Source organism: Acomys minous (assembly GCF_964271855.1).
Source record: "Acomys minous genome assembly, chromosome: 1".
In the NCBI taxonomy this organism is placed as follows: domain Eukaryota; kingdom Metazoa; phylum Chordata; class Mammalia; order Rodentia; family Muridae; genus Acomys; species Acomys minous.
In genome coordinates, this window is record NC_140483.1 from 176,184,401 (window position 1) to 176,197,501 (window position 13,101).

The 13,101-nt window shown below is 46.9% G+C and overlaps 2 protein-coding genes across 8 annotated transcripts in view; one reads left to right on the forward strand and one right to left on the reverse strand.

The window, feature by feature from the left end:
• ADAMTSL1 (ADAMTS like 1) overlaps positions 1-7,301 on the forward strand; it is an 888,380-nt gene extending 881,079 nt beyond the window's left edge. For 5 of the 6 annotated variants that reach the window (XM_084779022.1, XM_084779023.1, XM_084779024.1 and 2 more), the window contains 4 exons: positions 1,098-1,305; positions 2,426-2,535; positions 3,223-3,443; positions 4,806-7,301. In XM_084779022.1, coding sequence (XP_084635148.1) covers positions 1,098-1,305; positions 2,426-2,535; positions 3,223-3,443; positions 4,806-4,912 — 646 coding nt within the window. In that variant the 3' untranslated portion in view covers positions 4,913-7,301. Of the gene's footprint in view, positions 1-1,097; positions 1,306-2,425; positions 2,536-3,222 lie in introns of all 6 variants that reach the window. The other variant, XM_084779025.1, reaches the window with a different exon arrangement.
• The window catches only part of LOC311595987 (stabilizer of axonemal microtubules 1-like), a 119,838-nt gene that overhangs the window by 14,387 nt on the left and 92,350 nt on the right, over positions 1-13,101 (reverse strand). The window contains exon 6 of one of the 2 annotated variants that reach the window (XM_084779158.1): positions 6,436-6,491. The exons of the other annotated variant lie outside the window; for it this stretch is intronic. Coding sequence (XP_084635284.1) covers positions 6,436-6,491 — 56 coding nt within the window. The remainder of the gene's footprint in view (positions 1-6,435; positions 6,492-13,101) is intronic. 2 annotated transcript variants of the gene reach the window in all.

Below are 13,101 nucleotides of genomic sequence, written 5' to 3' on the forward strand. Positions count from 1 at the left end.
GAGGCCATGTGCCCTTTATAAGGACTCTAGGAGCAAATTTGCTCGTTGCCACTCCAGTGCCTCTGTAAGTCTCAGTCTTTGAGAACTGTATGTGCACACATCAGAAGAGAGGTCCTGGATAATTACATATACACTATGGACTAAGGACTTCACAGTGTCCCCAGAATAGCACAGCTTTATGAGAAAACAGCCTTGGTCGGTTTTACTTCGAGGGATTTAGAATGGATGTTTATACTATATTTACGGCCCTACAAGATACATAAGTCTTGCATTGACTTACTAACTAGGAATTACCCAAGGATTCTAGAATGAGCTTTGTTTCTAAAAGATGAAAAATATCCACTGGAGCAAGGGTTAAAGTGACCAGAGAACTTCCAGACAGAACCTTGGCCTCATGAAACCTGGATTATCTCCTAGGTCAAGAGGTCACAAGCATTTGGATATGGCTTTCCAAGGAAAATGTCCTGCCTTGACATATTGCTGAGCACGTTACTAACTAAAAGCTTTCTATCTGCAAGTTCACTTATTTGGGGCAACTTAAAGCAACCAACCCTCAGAGTATTATTTTCTTGTCCATGTCCAGATTTTATCAATTTTCTGAGGCTGCAATAAAAGTTTGTCCAAATAGCATCATAAAACTCCATTTTGAAGACCAGAAATCAAGGCATCCATGGGGCCATGTGTCCTGTTTTGTGGCTGCACGAAACTGCAGCTCCTGTCCCCTGGTCATACGGCCAGCTCTCCCCAGTATGTATTTGCCTCTGATAAGGACATACAGGGTCTACGCATTGAATCTCATCTCAAAATCCTAACTATGATGCATGCCTATAACCCAAGCACTCAAGGCAGGAGCAAGTTCAAAGCCAAGTATATTACATAACGAGACCCTGTCTCACAAACGAGCAACGAAAGCCCTTATCTGCAACCAAGTTAACATTCACAGGTTCCAGAGACCCTGTGTGGATGCTTTGCATTTTTTGAGTAAATCTTGGGGAAATGGCCATCAGATCAAGACCTGTGTGCATTGAGAGGGACAAGCAAGGGTCCTTCCACCCCAGCCTTACCCTCTGCAGTGACCTCATGCTCCGTCTCCTCAGGTGGATGGTGACTTCCTGGTCCCCCTGTACCCGGAGCTGTGGTGGAGGTGTCCAGACCCGCAGGGTGACCTGTCAGAAGTTGAAAGCTTCTGGGATTTCCACCCCAGTGCCCAATGACATGTGTACCCAACTGGCCAAACGACCTGTTGATACCCAGGCCTGTAACCAGCAGCTATGTGTGGAATGGGCTTTCTCCAGCTGGGGCCAGGTGAGGAGCCAAAGAGTTTGAGTGGGTTGGTTGGCTGGCTGGCTGGCTGGCTGGTTGGCTTTGTTGTGAGGGGAAAATCTGCAGATAAAAACCTTGCCACAGTGGGAAGAGAAATGCCACCTCCTCTCTCACATACATCTCTCTCACTGACTCACCAGTGTCACTCCTACCTCCCTGTCCTAGTGGGTGCAGGATATTCTGAGGCACTAGCACCCCAAGGTCTTCCCATTCCTCTATCACCATTGGATCCCCATACACATTCTTCAGACTGACTTCCCAAGACCACTTCCTCTAACTGAACTAGGCATAGTTCTGGGAACTTCAGAGGAGAACCTCCTGGAGACTACGCTGTTGCTCTAGGCCAGGATTCGCAACCAGTTCCACATAATAAAAAGATCACTGGAGAAACTTTTAAAACAATCAATGTCCAAGCTTTACCTCCCAATGGCCTAAGTCAACCACATGGCAGGGAGACTCAAGCAAGTTTTAGAAACTGTCCTTGTGGTTCTTTTGCTTTTATGTTTAAATATTTATTTCTTAAAAGTCCAAGAAACTGAAGTTTGTTATCAAGGGCTGGTACCTGTATGATAGAAACCCTTTCTGCCACATCTAGTACCACGTGATATGAAAACAAGCATGTGAGCTCAACTTTTTCAAAGTTCATGAGAGCCACCAGGCTGACCACCTCACCCACCCAACCTTATCTCCCACACTGCCGCTCAACCCCTCCAAATACCATTAACATATGAAAGTGGCAATTAAATTTCAAGCATAAAGACTAAAATCTATTAAAAGCATACAGACAACATAAATACACCAAAATTAAAGGACTTTGTACATCAGCAGGATACTATCAAGTTAGTGAAAGGCAAGCTGTTCCATAGGAGAACATACTTGCAAATCAGTCTTGATCAGAAGTTAACAAATCCATAGTCACTAGGATGACTGTTATCAAATAAATACCAAGCTCCGTGTTGGCTTGGGTAGCAGCTCAGGTATTTGATCCAAAGAAGAGAAAGGAGAGCCTTACTCAATGGGCCTGCCCCTTGGGTAGCCTGAGCATTGCAGCTTCCACCTTGGACAGAGATGACATGCTATGCATCTCCTTTTTCCCTCCCAGTGCAATGGGCCTTGCATAGGTCCTCGCCTTGCTGTGCAACACAGACAAGTCTTCTGCCAGACCCGGGATGGCATCACCTTACCATCAGAGCAGTGCAGTGCCCTCCCCAGGTAAGACAAAGCTCCTGTCCTCTTCTATCAACCTCACAAAAAGAACATGACAAAAGAATGTTGTTGCTCCTCCAGTCCTGCAAAAGGGGTCAGCTGCCCTGCCCTTCTCCATCTTACCCTGAGTCCCCATTGCCTTCTGCAAACAGTGCACTTGTGCTTGTTGAATGAGCCAGGCTGGGGCTTTTTTTTTCTCTCTCTCAAAGATGAAGCATACATAAGTGTTGTTCATAAAGGACTCCACAAGAAATCCACACCAATCTCCAGGTGAACAAGAGGTGCCTACACCACGGCCACAAGATAATCTTACTGACCTCTCTCTAGAAGTTAGGCCAATATGAGGACTTTTGTCCCCGGGTCTCAACCTGTGCCTATCTACTCCTGGCCCCTAGTATATGCCTTTGTAGATGACCTCCTAGGAAAATGACTTCTTCACCCAAAAGACCAGACTCCAAGTTCTACTTTTGCCAGTCTCCATGCTCAGTAAAGCTTGTTCTTTGATCATGAAGGATTGCAGAGAAGGGCAGATGGATGCTCACAAGAGTAGCCTCCTCAAGACCTATGCCCACTCATTTGTTATCAGAACAGAGATCAAGATCTCAACTTACCTACATCTCTGAGTTTGTAGTTTGCTTTCTAAATCTAGTTCCCACAAAGATAGACCTAAACTCCATCATTCTCCTCCTACAGGCCTGTGAGCACCCAAAACTGCTGGTCAGAAGCCTGCAGTGTGCACTGGAGGGTCAGCCTATGGACCCTGTGCACAGCAACTTGTGGCAACTATGGCTTCCAGTCGCGGCGGGTGGAGTGTGTTCACGCCCGCACCAACAAGGCTGTGCCTGAGCACCTGTGTTCCTGGGGGCCGCGGCCCGCCAACTGGCAACGGTGCAACATCACTCCATGTGAAAACAGTACGTTCCAATCCCAAAGAACATTCTGCAAATTCCCCACAGGTCATCGGGTACGGAGGGCAATCCCTGGGACTGAGCCTCAGCACAGGGCGTTGGATCAAGTTCCCTAAGGATCGCGAGCTCAGGCCAGAATTGAACATTTTGAGTGGGGTACATGGGTGTGTGCAAGGATGCGTGTACACATGTTCAGACCACAAAAGATGCCAGGATGTGTCCTGAGAGAGCCAAGTGCGGAATAGAATTGGCCTCCAATCCACCTGCAGTCAACCTGGCCGGTGCCCACAGGGGAAGAGTAAGCAATGGTTCCCAGGGACCAGGCTACTAACGACCTCACTGTTAACACTGAAGAAGCATGCAGAATGCCCACCACTCAGCCAGCTCCGCACCCATCATTCTTCTGCTGCACCCCAAATGAGGACCTGCTGACATGCCCCCTCCTTCCCAGCCCATGTGCATCCACTGGAAAGGAACAGGAGAGTGTGCCCCTAGGTTCTGGCAGCCATTCCATCCCCTCCACCCTCAGGTCTGGAGCCTCTCAGCCCCGTTCCAGTATTTGTACTCTAGTCGGGTAGGGATCTAGTCTCTCCTCCTTCGAACCCCAATTGGAGCTAATTCCCCACAAAAAGTGATGATAAATCCTTGCAAAGAATAGACAGTTAAAAAAATATAGCTTTAAGAGTCGAGTTCCTCCCCACTCCCACTAAACTTGGCTGGGCAGACAGCCTGTGTGCACATAGCCCATCCCTTTTGACACCATGGGAGATGTGCTCATGTTCCTGTAAGATGGTTTCTGTGTTCGGCAGTGCAAGTGATTAAAATGCGTACCAGATTCAGGCTGCACCCGTGTTTAAGAACTGGAATGCCGTGGTGTCAGGAAGGCCTGGTATGCTGAAGAACAAGAGGCTTGGGCAAAGAAAAGAAAGCTGACCAGGGAGAGGACCAAGCCCCTGAGGATAGGGACCTCCAACCAGGTCCTGCTTGCTCTCTCACAAGGAACAGAATTCTGTCCCTTCTGGGAGCCATCTCTCCCCCAAAATGCCAAAAGCACACAGTAGGGAACACAAGCAAGGAGATAAGGCTATCACAAGAGGAAGGACATTCAAATCGCCATTCTGAAGGAGAAGTAGCTATGAGAAGGAAGCAAAGAAGGCCCCGAGTTAGCTGCAGGCTGGTGGGGAGGGGGGATGGCAAAGGGCTGAGCTCTGCCAGAGGGAAGGCTGTCCAAAGGGGCTGGAGAGCCACAGCCAAGGTCGACCCCACAGGCATCTTGTCAAATGCCTAGGCTGCTCATCAGCAGCAGTGTCCACGAGCCTCTGTTTCACGTCTCCTTTCTGTCCCCCTCCTCCCCTCCTGCTTTCCCAGCCGAGTGCAGAGACACCACCAGGTACTGCGAGAAGGTGAGACAGTTGAAACTCTGCCAGCTCGGCCAGTTCCGGTCTCGCTGCTGTGGAACATGTGGCCAAGCATGAAGACAGGGCGCAGGGCCGAACTTGACCCTGGCCACACAAAGGACTCATAGAGCTACCCTGGACATGATTTATGCATTCTTCCTTTTATTTATTTATTTGCCCCTCCCCACACACCCATGTCCACCTGCACCTATGCTCCTGAGGACCTTGGCATGTTTTCTTATTCAGTTAGCTGGAGGCACGTGTTGAGAATAGAAAAAGAGATGTCTAAAGGAGGTTACAGAGCAGGCCAGGCAGACAGCAGGTCCCTTGCAGAGCTGGTTCCTTCCCAACCAGGGTCTCAGAGACACAGGCAGAGCAAGCCATAGTCCATAAGGACAGCACGGAGCTGAGGTTTATAACGCACAGGCACGGGTACAGGCCAGCAAGGGGCATCATTTCTTTGTTTCCTGGGGCTGTGATGATAAGAACAAGGGGTACACCATAGTGGAGCAGAAACCAGGCTAGAATCCAGTTCCTCTGGAGGTGGGAAACCATCAAAGAGAACTGAACTGTGGGCAGGCGGGTTTCACCAAAAGAGACAAGCAGAACAGACAGAGGCAGACAGAGGCAAGGAAGAGGAAAGGAAGCCACGTGTGCTCCTCGGTGGGAAGAGCCAGCAGGCAGGACTGATTTTCAAGCAGCCACATGGGAGCCATCTGACAAGCCTGTGCCCTGGTGCATGTGCACAGTCCTGTGGGCTCAGGGGAGGTGGGGAAGGGTAGTCAGTGTCCTCTAAGAGTACTCACACAGAAGGTGTGTCCTTCATGCACTTACAGAAGTGTCTCTACTCTCTCTATTCTATCAAGGAACCTTCGTGTCTGCAGCTGTGGAAAACCCAACACAGGGTCAGGGTCTGTCAGCGTAGTCATGCAGCCCCTGGCATCTCCTTAGTTAAATCAAGGTCACTAGCCCTAAGCTAACTGCTGCTGTGTGCATGGGTACTCTGGGTTTCCCATCCGAATGACTTTGCTGCTCCACATTGGGCCAGGGACTAGAGTCGTTGCTCACAAAGGATTCATCAAGCAACCTGTTTGCTGGCAAACATCTGCAGGGTGTGGGAACCTTCCCACCAGAGCTGGCCAGGGAGCAGGATAGGACAGAGGGGCCATGCATGCCCAAGGTGTGCTTTGTTTATCCCAGCCACCACACAGTAGGCCTGTGGGTCCTTCCTGTGCATCCTAGTCACACAACTGGCTGCGGGTAGGGGGTGTAACAAGGTGCTATGGCAACGCCAGAGGATAGGTCAAAAGCGTTTCAACCATCCTCCTGACACAAATTCTACACACAAATACCACCTGCCTGGGGTAATTAGCACACCAGACTGGGTAAATGCACCACTCAGTGGGCCAAGCAGCAAACAAGATTCAGCAACGCACCTCAGCTACAGATGTGCCTAAGCAAAAACCTTTGGAAAATCCTCATTCAGCAGAGAAACTTCAACAGTACTATTGGCTTCCTCCCCTGAGCAGCCCTAGTCTAGCAGATCAGGCACCCAGAGCCCAGGACCCACCAGATAAGCCATCCCTCACATACACACTCACCAAATGCTGTCACCCCAGGGCCACCACTGACATCAGGGCTGCATTTCCCAGCCAGCCTGGAAGTTAAATTTGGAAGACAATGTTAATATGTGTCTTCCTAGGTGTGCTGTGGACAATTGGGGTGGGCCTCTTCCTCATCACAAAAATAGGGTCTAAGAAATTATGTTACTAAAATCAGTGTAATGTTTATTTAAAATAAAAGAGAGTGTTTCTATGTATATCTTTTGTGAATATTTATTAGGATTTCTTGTATAAAAAAAAGTGCAATATTAGTAATTGTACATTGTCATCCAGAAAAACAAAAACTCTTGGGGGATTTTATTAACTTCCTACAGCTGTCAATTCCTAAAAACTCCTTGGTGATAACTGTATTCTCCCTAATTTTAAAAGAAAGAAAACTGATGTTTAACTCTGATCCATTATTCTCTGTGTACAGAGTACATTGTAAAAGCTAATGTGGGACGGGGGGCGGCAATAGAGTCAATTTGTTTGTGGCGCTAGTTACACATGAAACGAGCACAAATTCTGTAATACTAATACAGTTGATTAATTCAGTAGCAACTAAAATTTGGTGGTCAACGTTTGAATTTTCTAAGAAGCAGGCATCTTCCAGCTCTTCCACGTCTCAGAATGCGAGGCCGGAAGAGCCTTTCAGGCCAAGGTGGAGAGCCTAGGGCTAGAGTGAGGAGCGCTGTGCTCCTTGCATGAGATGAATGTACATTTACTCTCTGTTCTGTGAATTGCGACTCAGCGGCACCACAAACTATTGGGGCTGCTGGATAATGTGGCAGGAGGCCCTTCCTCCTCTAAAACACAAGACTGTATTTATATTTTTTTGTACAGATAATACAGCTTATTTATTTAAATCTTGGTGTCAGAGTCTCTGTTAAGCTCATCGTCCCCTTTGCAGTTTGTGCAAGAGGTGAAAAGGCCCCTGTTTACTAGTTGACTGGCTCCCGACCAGTTATAAGCATCTTGCTGAGATACTTGATGATCCTTACAAGCAACCAGAACAAACTAAATGAGCCCAGAAAATGTGAGACCTAGGATCAGAATGGTAAGAGTCACCAAAACTTGTTCACACTTTAGCCTCATCTATATCACACCACATAGGGGGCAAGATGTGGGGAAGAAAGACTAATTCATTCAGGCAGAAGAATCACGTGTGCACATGCATTGATGTTCACTGATGCTGACTGCTTTTCTCATCACCATCCAAACCAACCCTGGAATCGCAGGGAGATAGCTTGGCGATGTCATGTTATTTCCCACTGTCACCTTTGTGTTTCCATTTTGGATTGAGAAGGAAGCCAGTCTTTCTTCCAAAGCTTAGTGTGGCCCAGTGACCAAGTTCCCAGCTTGGTGTCTTAGAGGAAAAAAACCAAACCAAACCAACATAGATCACAGCATTTAGCCAACTCAGACCCATGAAAATACCAATAAGCCCTGATAAACACTTCCCAGAGCAAATGTCATCTTAGAACCTTGGTGTGAGGCCTGGTCTGAAGTCAGCATACCCAAATGTACACGTCACTACCATTTCCTTTGAAGTTACTGTAAAATGAGGGAAAGCTCTCATACACAAATATACACGGAAAGTATAAGCGACATCTCACTCTTCATGCTACAGCCCATCTCTCCACCCTGCAAACAGTGACTCCCATATAATACCAGACAAGTTATATCTCAGTAATCTCTAGTGTTCCCTAAAGTAGTCAAAGTCACCCACAAATGACCAGGAAATGGTGCTGTAGCGAAAGGGGTAGCTCTGTTGGGAACAATCCAGGAAAAAGAACCATTTGGTAAAGTAGCCTATAGACAGCTTACTTAGAAAGGAAAATAAACACTTTGGTCTCTCTTACCTCATTTTCTCCAGTAAGCTAGCCGAGCTAAGGACTTCATGACTCAAGACTCACTATACATTGACTATAAGTTACATCAGAGAGGGTCATCTGCCCAAGTGACACACTGCCAATTCAGAAATTACCAGTGTTGACACATCCTTGAAGTAAACAGCGAGGAATCTAATGTAAAATGAATTTGACAAAACTTCACTCAAAAGCTTCCTCTGTTCCCTCCCATCCACCCTTCTTGTCCACTTAGGGATGCTCTTACAGGCCAAATTCAGATCAACTTGTCACAAAGCTTGTCACAAACTGTTAAGTTAGCCTCCTTCGCTTCTTATAGCACCCCAAGGTTTTCAGTTGCTTTGTCACTAGCTCTACACTGGAAGGCAGATATTGGCAACCAGTCTTTTACTAAAAGGAACAGCGCTGTCGCTTTACTTGTCAGCCAGAAGTTTATAGTTTCATTCAGATGGCGTCTGTGAAACACCTGGTCCCAATCAACCACATGTGTCATGCCTCTGATAAGATAATATACAGCTGTCATTCACTTCTGTGTTTTCAAAGGGCAAGATTCATCTCCAACCAAGCATTTCCCAGGCTACTCCTAATGGTATGGTTTATACATATGTAAGCAGAAGTTAAATGTACAGTTTTATGTGAGCTAGGAAAAGCAGACAATGGGGAATGGTTCTCTTGCTGAACGTAAATAGTATTTGTTTAAGAGATTGCACAGTCAGCATTCAGTATGCTGGGAAATCTCCTCCTCTGGAACCTCATGATACCCAGGGTTGGCCTTTCTACAAAGCCCATGAAGAATGGTAGACAGGCTATGAACAACTTAGTTACCAGATAAGCAACTCCACGCAATGTTTGTAGGTCAAGGCCAAGAGGTGTGTCATGCCTTGGGTTTCCGACCCTCAATCCCACCACAGTTCTTTTTTTAGAGAACAGTTGAAAGGTCAATAAATGACTTAGCTGAGGACAGTGAGGGACATAAAGTTGTCCCATCCATCATCCATATAATCCTATCCTGTGGCTGTAGATCAGCAGGTCATAGTGCAAGGGCATATGGCAGGAAGCAGCTCCAAGGACTCCCATTCTGAATTCTTCTACTTACACAGGCCCCTCCCGACTGGAGTGGAAAGATAATCACCTAAAAGCACGACTCCATACTCAAGCCTCCCATGCACTTGCACAGTGAGGGTCTGCTTTGCCCCAGTTGCAGTGGGCATAGGAAACATCCCCCATCTTCATCCACACCCAGTGACTCTCCTTCTGCCTTTACCCTGCCAGATGAGTCTCTACATTGTCACCTTATGTCCCCAGCCCCTTCTCTTGTCACACTCCTTTCCTTGCCTTTGACATTTTTTTAAAGCCATCAACTCTGGACCCAAGCACACAGGGCTAAGCACTCAATCCCTGTCTTTAGGGAGCTCGCAGTCTACCTGGGAACCTGACACTACACACAACAAATGATAGTTCATCCTATTTTAAGTGTGAAGTCTTCCAAGATCTGGGGAAGTCTCCAGGGCTTCTTCCCATGCTCGCCAGCGTGCAAAGCCTACTGCTTTGTTCAAGTGGAATGCCTAAGGCCTCAGAGATTGCACAGTCAGCATTCAGATCAGAGAGTATGGTGGGGAATCACCTCCTCTTCTGGGACCTCACGATACCCAGGCTTGACCTTTCTACAAAGCCCATGAAGGATGGTAGACAAGCCGTGAACAAGGAGAACAAGTTCTCCTCAGCCTCTTCCGTGGTGATTTTGCAAAGTTCACCTGGCTGCAACCCTTTAAACCCACTCTGCTCTCCTACCATCCATCCCAACTTAAGACATAACTGCTGTTCTCTCTGTAGAAACTTCAGTATAGATTCATGTTTATGGGAAGAAATTAAACGCATGCTGTCCTGGAGGACGTTCCCCAGCATATACAGTTCTTCATCATAGCCCACCCTCCAGAAGCGAACATTGCAAGCACTTCAGATATTGCTATAAATCTGAACAAGCCCTCTTGTTACACTATCTTCATTAATTATCCATGGGTTAAAATGCATTGTGCTTTAGGCATGGAAAGAGTACAGTAACACCACTGTCCTGGCACAAATATGCTAAGATTCAAGCTGCTGCGTCTAGAATGTACCCATTCAAACTTCAGGGGCTGCCACGGGCAGGGTCCTAAGAGGTGGCACTTTCTAAGAGGTAAACATGATGGCGCCTCCCCTAATGACTAGGAACATGAATGGGGATCTGAGGAGAAACACTTGATGGACCAAGCTGAGTCTCTTTTTGCCCTTCCACCTTCTGCCGTGTGAGAACGCAGTGTCCTTTACAAGGATGCAGCATTCAAAGTGCTAGCTCAGAAGCCGAAAGCAGCTCGCAGAGAAGGCTGGCGCCTTGGCTTTAGACCTCCTAGCCTCTGGAACCATGGGAAAATAAACTTCTCTTTTTTGTAAATTGCTTATTCTGCTGCATTCTAACAACAGACACTGACCAAGCCTTACCCAGGGAATGCAGCAGCATCACGACCGAAATATAGCTAGAGCTGGTTTGGGTTCTCTGAGCCCAACTCTGTTTGCATGACCTAATCAGAGAAAGTTTCAGCTGTTGTTACCATGGGAACACTGACCTTGAAGCAACTATGTATTTACAATAGGACTTCCTCAAATCTAGGTTATATAATGCCTTTAGGTTTGGGTTGATTGACATTAATGCTTACTCTAGAAGGGGGCCTTGTGGTCACACATGACTGCTGCGAGTCAGACCATAAAGGTATAGAGACAGCACTTCAGCCTCTTTCCCACTCTTACCAAAATAACTTACACCTGCTATTCTGAAAAAAAAGTGACTTATATGTACAAAGAAATTTCCTCAAAAGGTGATGCAGGTTATACCAGCCCTGCTTTAAAACCATCTACAATTCCTACTGCCAAAGAAAAAGACTCTTCACAAAGCTGTCTCCTCCTTTCTCTCTTCTTCCCTTCCCCCACTGCCCACATCTACTTACTGGATTTGTGGTGAAAGGATGAAGTTAAGCCCACCATCAGGGCTAACTCCCACGCTTTTGTTTTTCTTGAAGCACCCAGCACAACCAAAGTTATGTACCCATCCCTGGTGCCTGAAAAACCTCCATGACACGTTGCTCTTTTCTCCTAAAGGGCTGGGGGTGTGGAGGAGGGAAAACAGAATGTCGCTTCCAACCATGACAGGACAATGTAGTCACCCCTTACTGATTAGAGACCAAAGTCTTATGCAGACGCACCATGCCTCATTCTGCAGAAGCCTGCTGGCTGCCCAGCATCCAAATGTCCCACCTCGACCCTCCCTAATCTCAATGGATAGCAACTAGGACCCTGAAATTATTCAGACAAAATTCTGGATTGGTCTCTCATCAGCAACACCCATGGCCTGCCTTTGAAACATATCTAAAATGTAACACTACTCTCGCGACTCCCACTTCTACCCCGTAAGGGTGAGCCTGCACCATGTCCCATGAAGTACACTTGCCACCTTAGCCTCCTCAGGAAGTCTGGATGGCCACAAGGCTAGTTTTCACAGGCCAGAGCTCCAGGTTGGGTCAGTCCCAAGCTTGACCTTGCACCCTTTGGCCTCCTTCCTTCTCCCTGCACAAACCTAGGCAGAGAAGTTGTCCCATCACAGCCCTTGCTCCAGCTCTCCCTGCAGATCCACTTGGCTCCCTCCTTCACACCTCTCACATCTCCTCAGTGACGCCTTCTCTTTCCAGCCACAGGGAGTCTCTGCTTCATCCTGATTACATTTGCCTCTGTGCTTCCGGCTTCCTGTCAAGTCATCCACTTGTGTTGATAATGGTTTGTGTGTTTCCTTTCATTTTAGGCTGTACAGTATTGCCTAATTGTTTATCGTGATGATTTTTTTATGACTGAACTTTAACTATTTCCCCCATGGAAAGTTTGATGGACAAGATCTGCATCTGACTCTTCTAGTGAGAGAGCCTACAGAAAACAGAAGAAAATCTGGTACTTTCTGAAGGAATGAATAGATAGACAGACGATGGACAGAGGAAGGAAGGAAGGAGAATCATGAACTCTTCAAGAACTTGTTAACCAAAAACAAACACTTCCTGTTTCCTTCAGTAAGCCCCAAGGGACCGTTATCTACAGAGAAGAAAAACTGATTTGAACAGAGAGCTTAAATTTTTGAATTGGGCGTGGTGATGCATTACTATAATCCCAGCACACAGGAGGCTGAAGGGAGATGGTAGTGAGTTTAGGGCCACGCTGGGCTATGTAGCAACAACCTGCCTCAAAATAAGAATTTTGTTGTTTTACACTCCTTCAAAAAAGCCTTTCTTTATTGCACTTCCAAGGAAATGGATGCTATGTAAGCCAGCCCTGTTGTAATCTGCCTTTTCTCTCTGTTTCTCTCTCCCCTCTCCCCTCACTCCTTTGTCCCCCTCTCTCAGGTGTGTGTATATGTACATATATAAGACAGGATAAATTTGAGTGCTAACTCCTAGAAGCCGACAGGCACACACACAGCACACAATTACCATACTCAAAGTAACATATCTCTAAACTACAACCTTCAAATAACCCCCAAAGCTCCTTTCCTCCCAATCTAAATGGTCCTTCCATCTCGCTAGGCCTCTCTGTCTTCCATAGGACCATTCAGAAAGTACTTTTCTGTCCCACGGGTTCACCTTATATACAATTATTGCATCTAATCTCCTGAGAAACCCTGTGAGGAATTTGTCACATTGCTTAACCTGCCTGCACCTCTGCTGCCTGCTTGGCTGGTGGATTAAGGAAGATGGCACAAACTGTGCTTCTACAGTAGTGTACA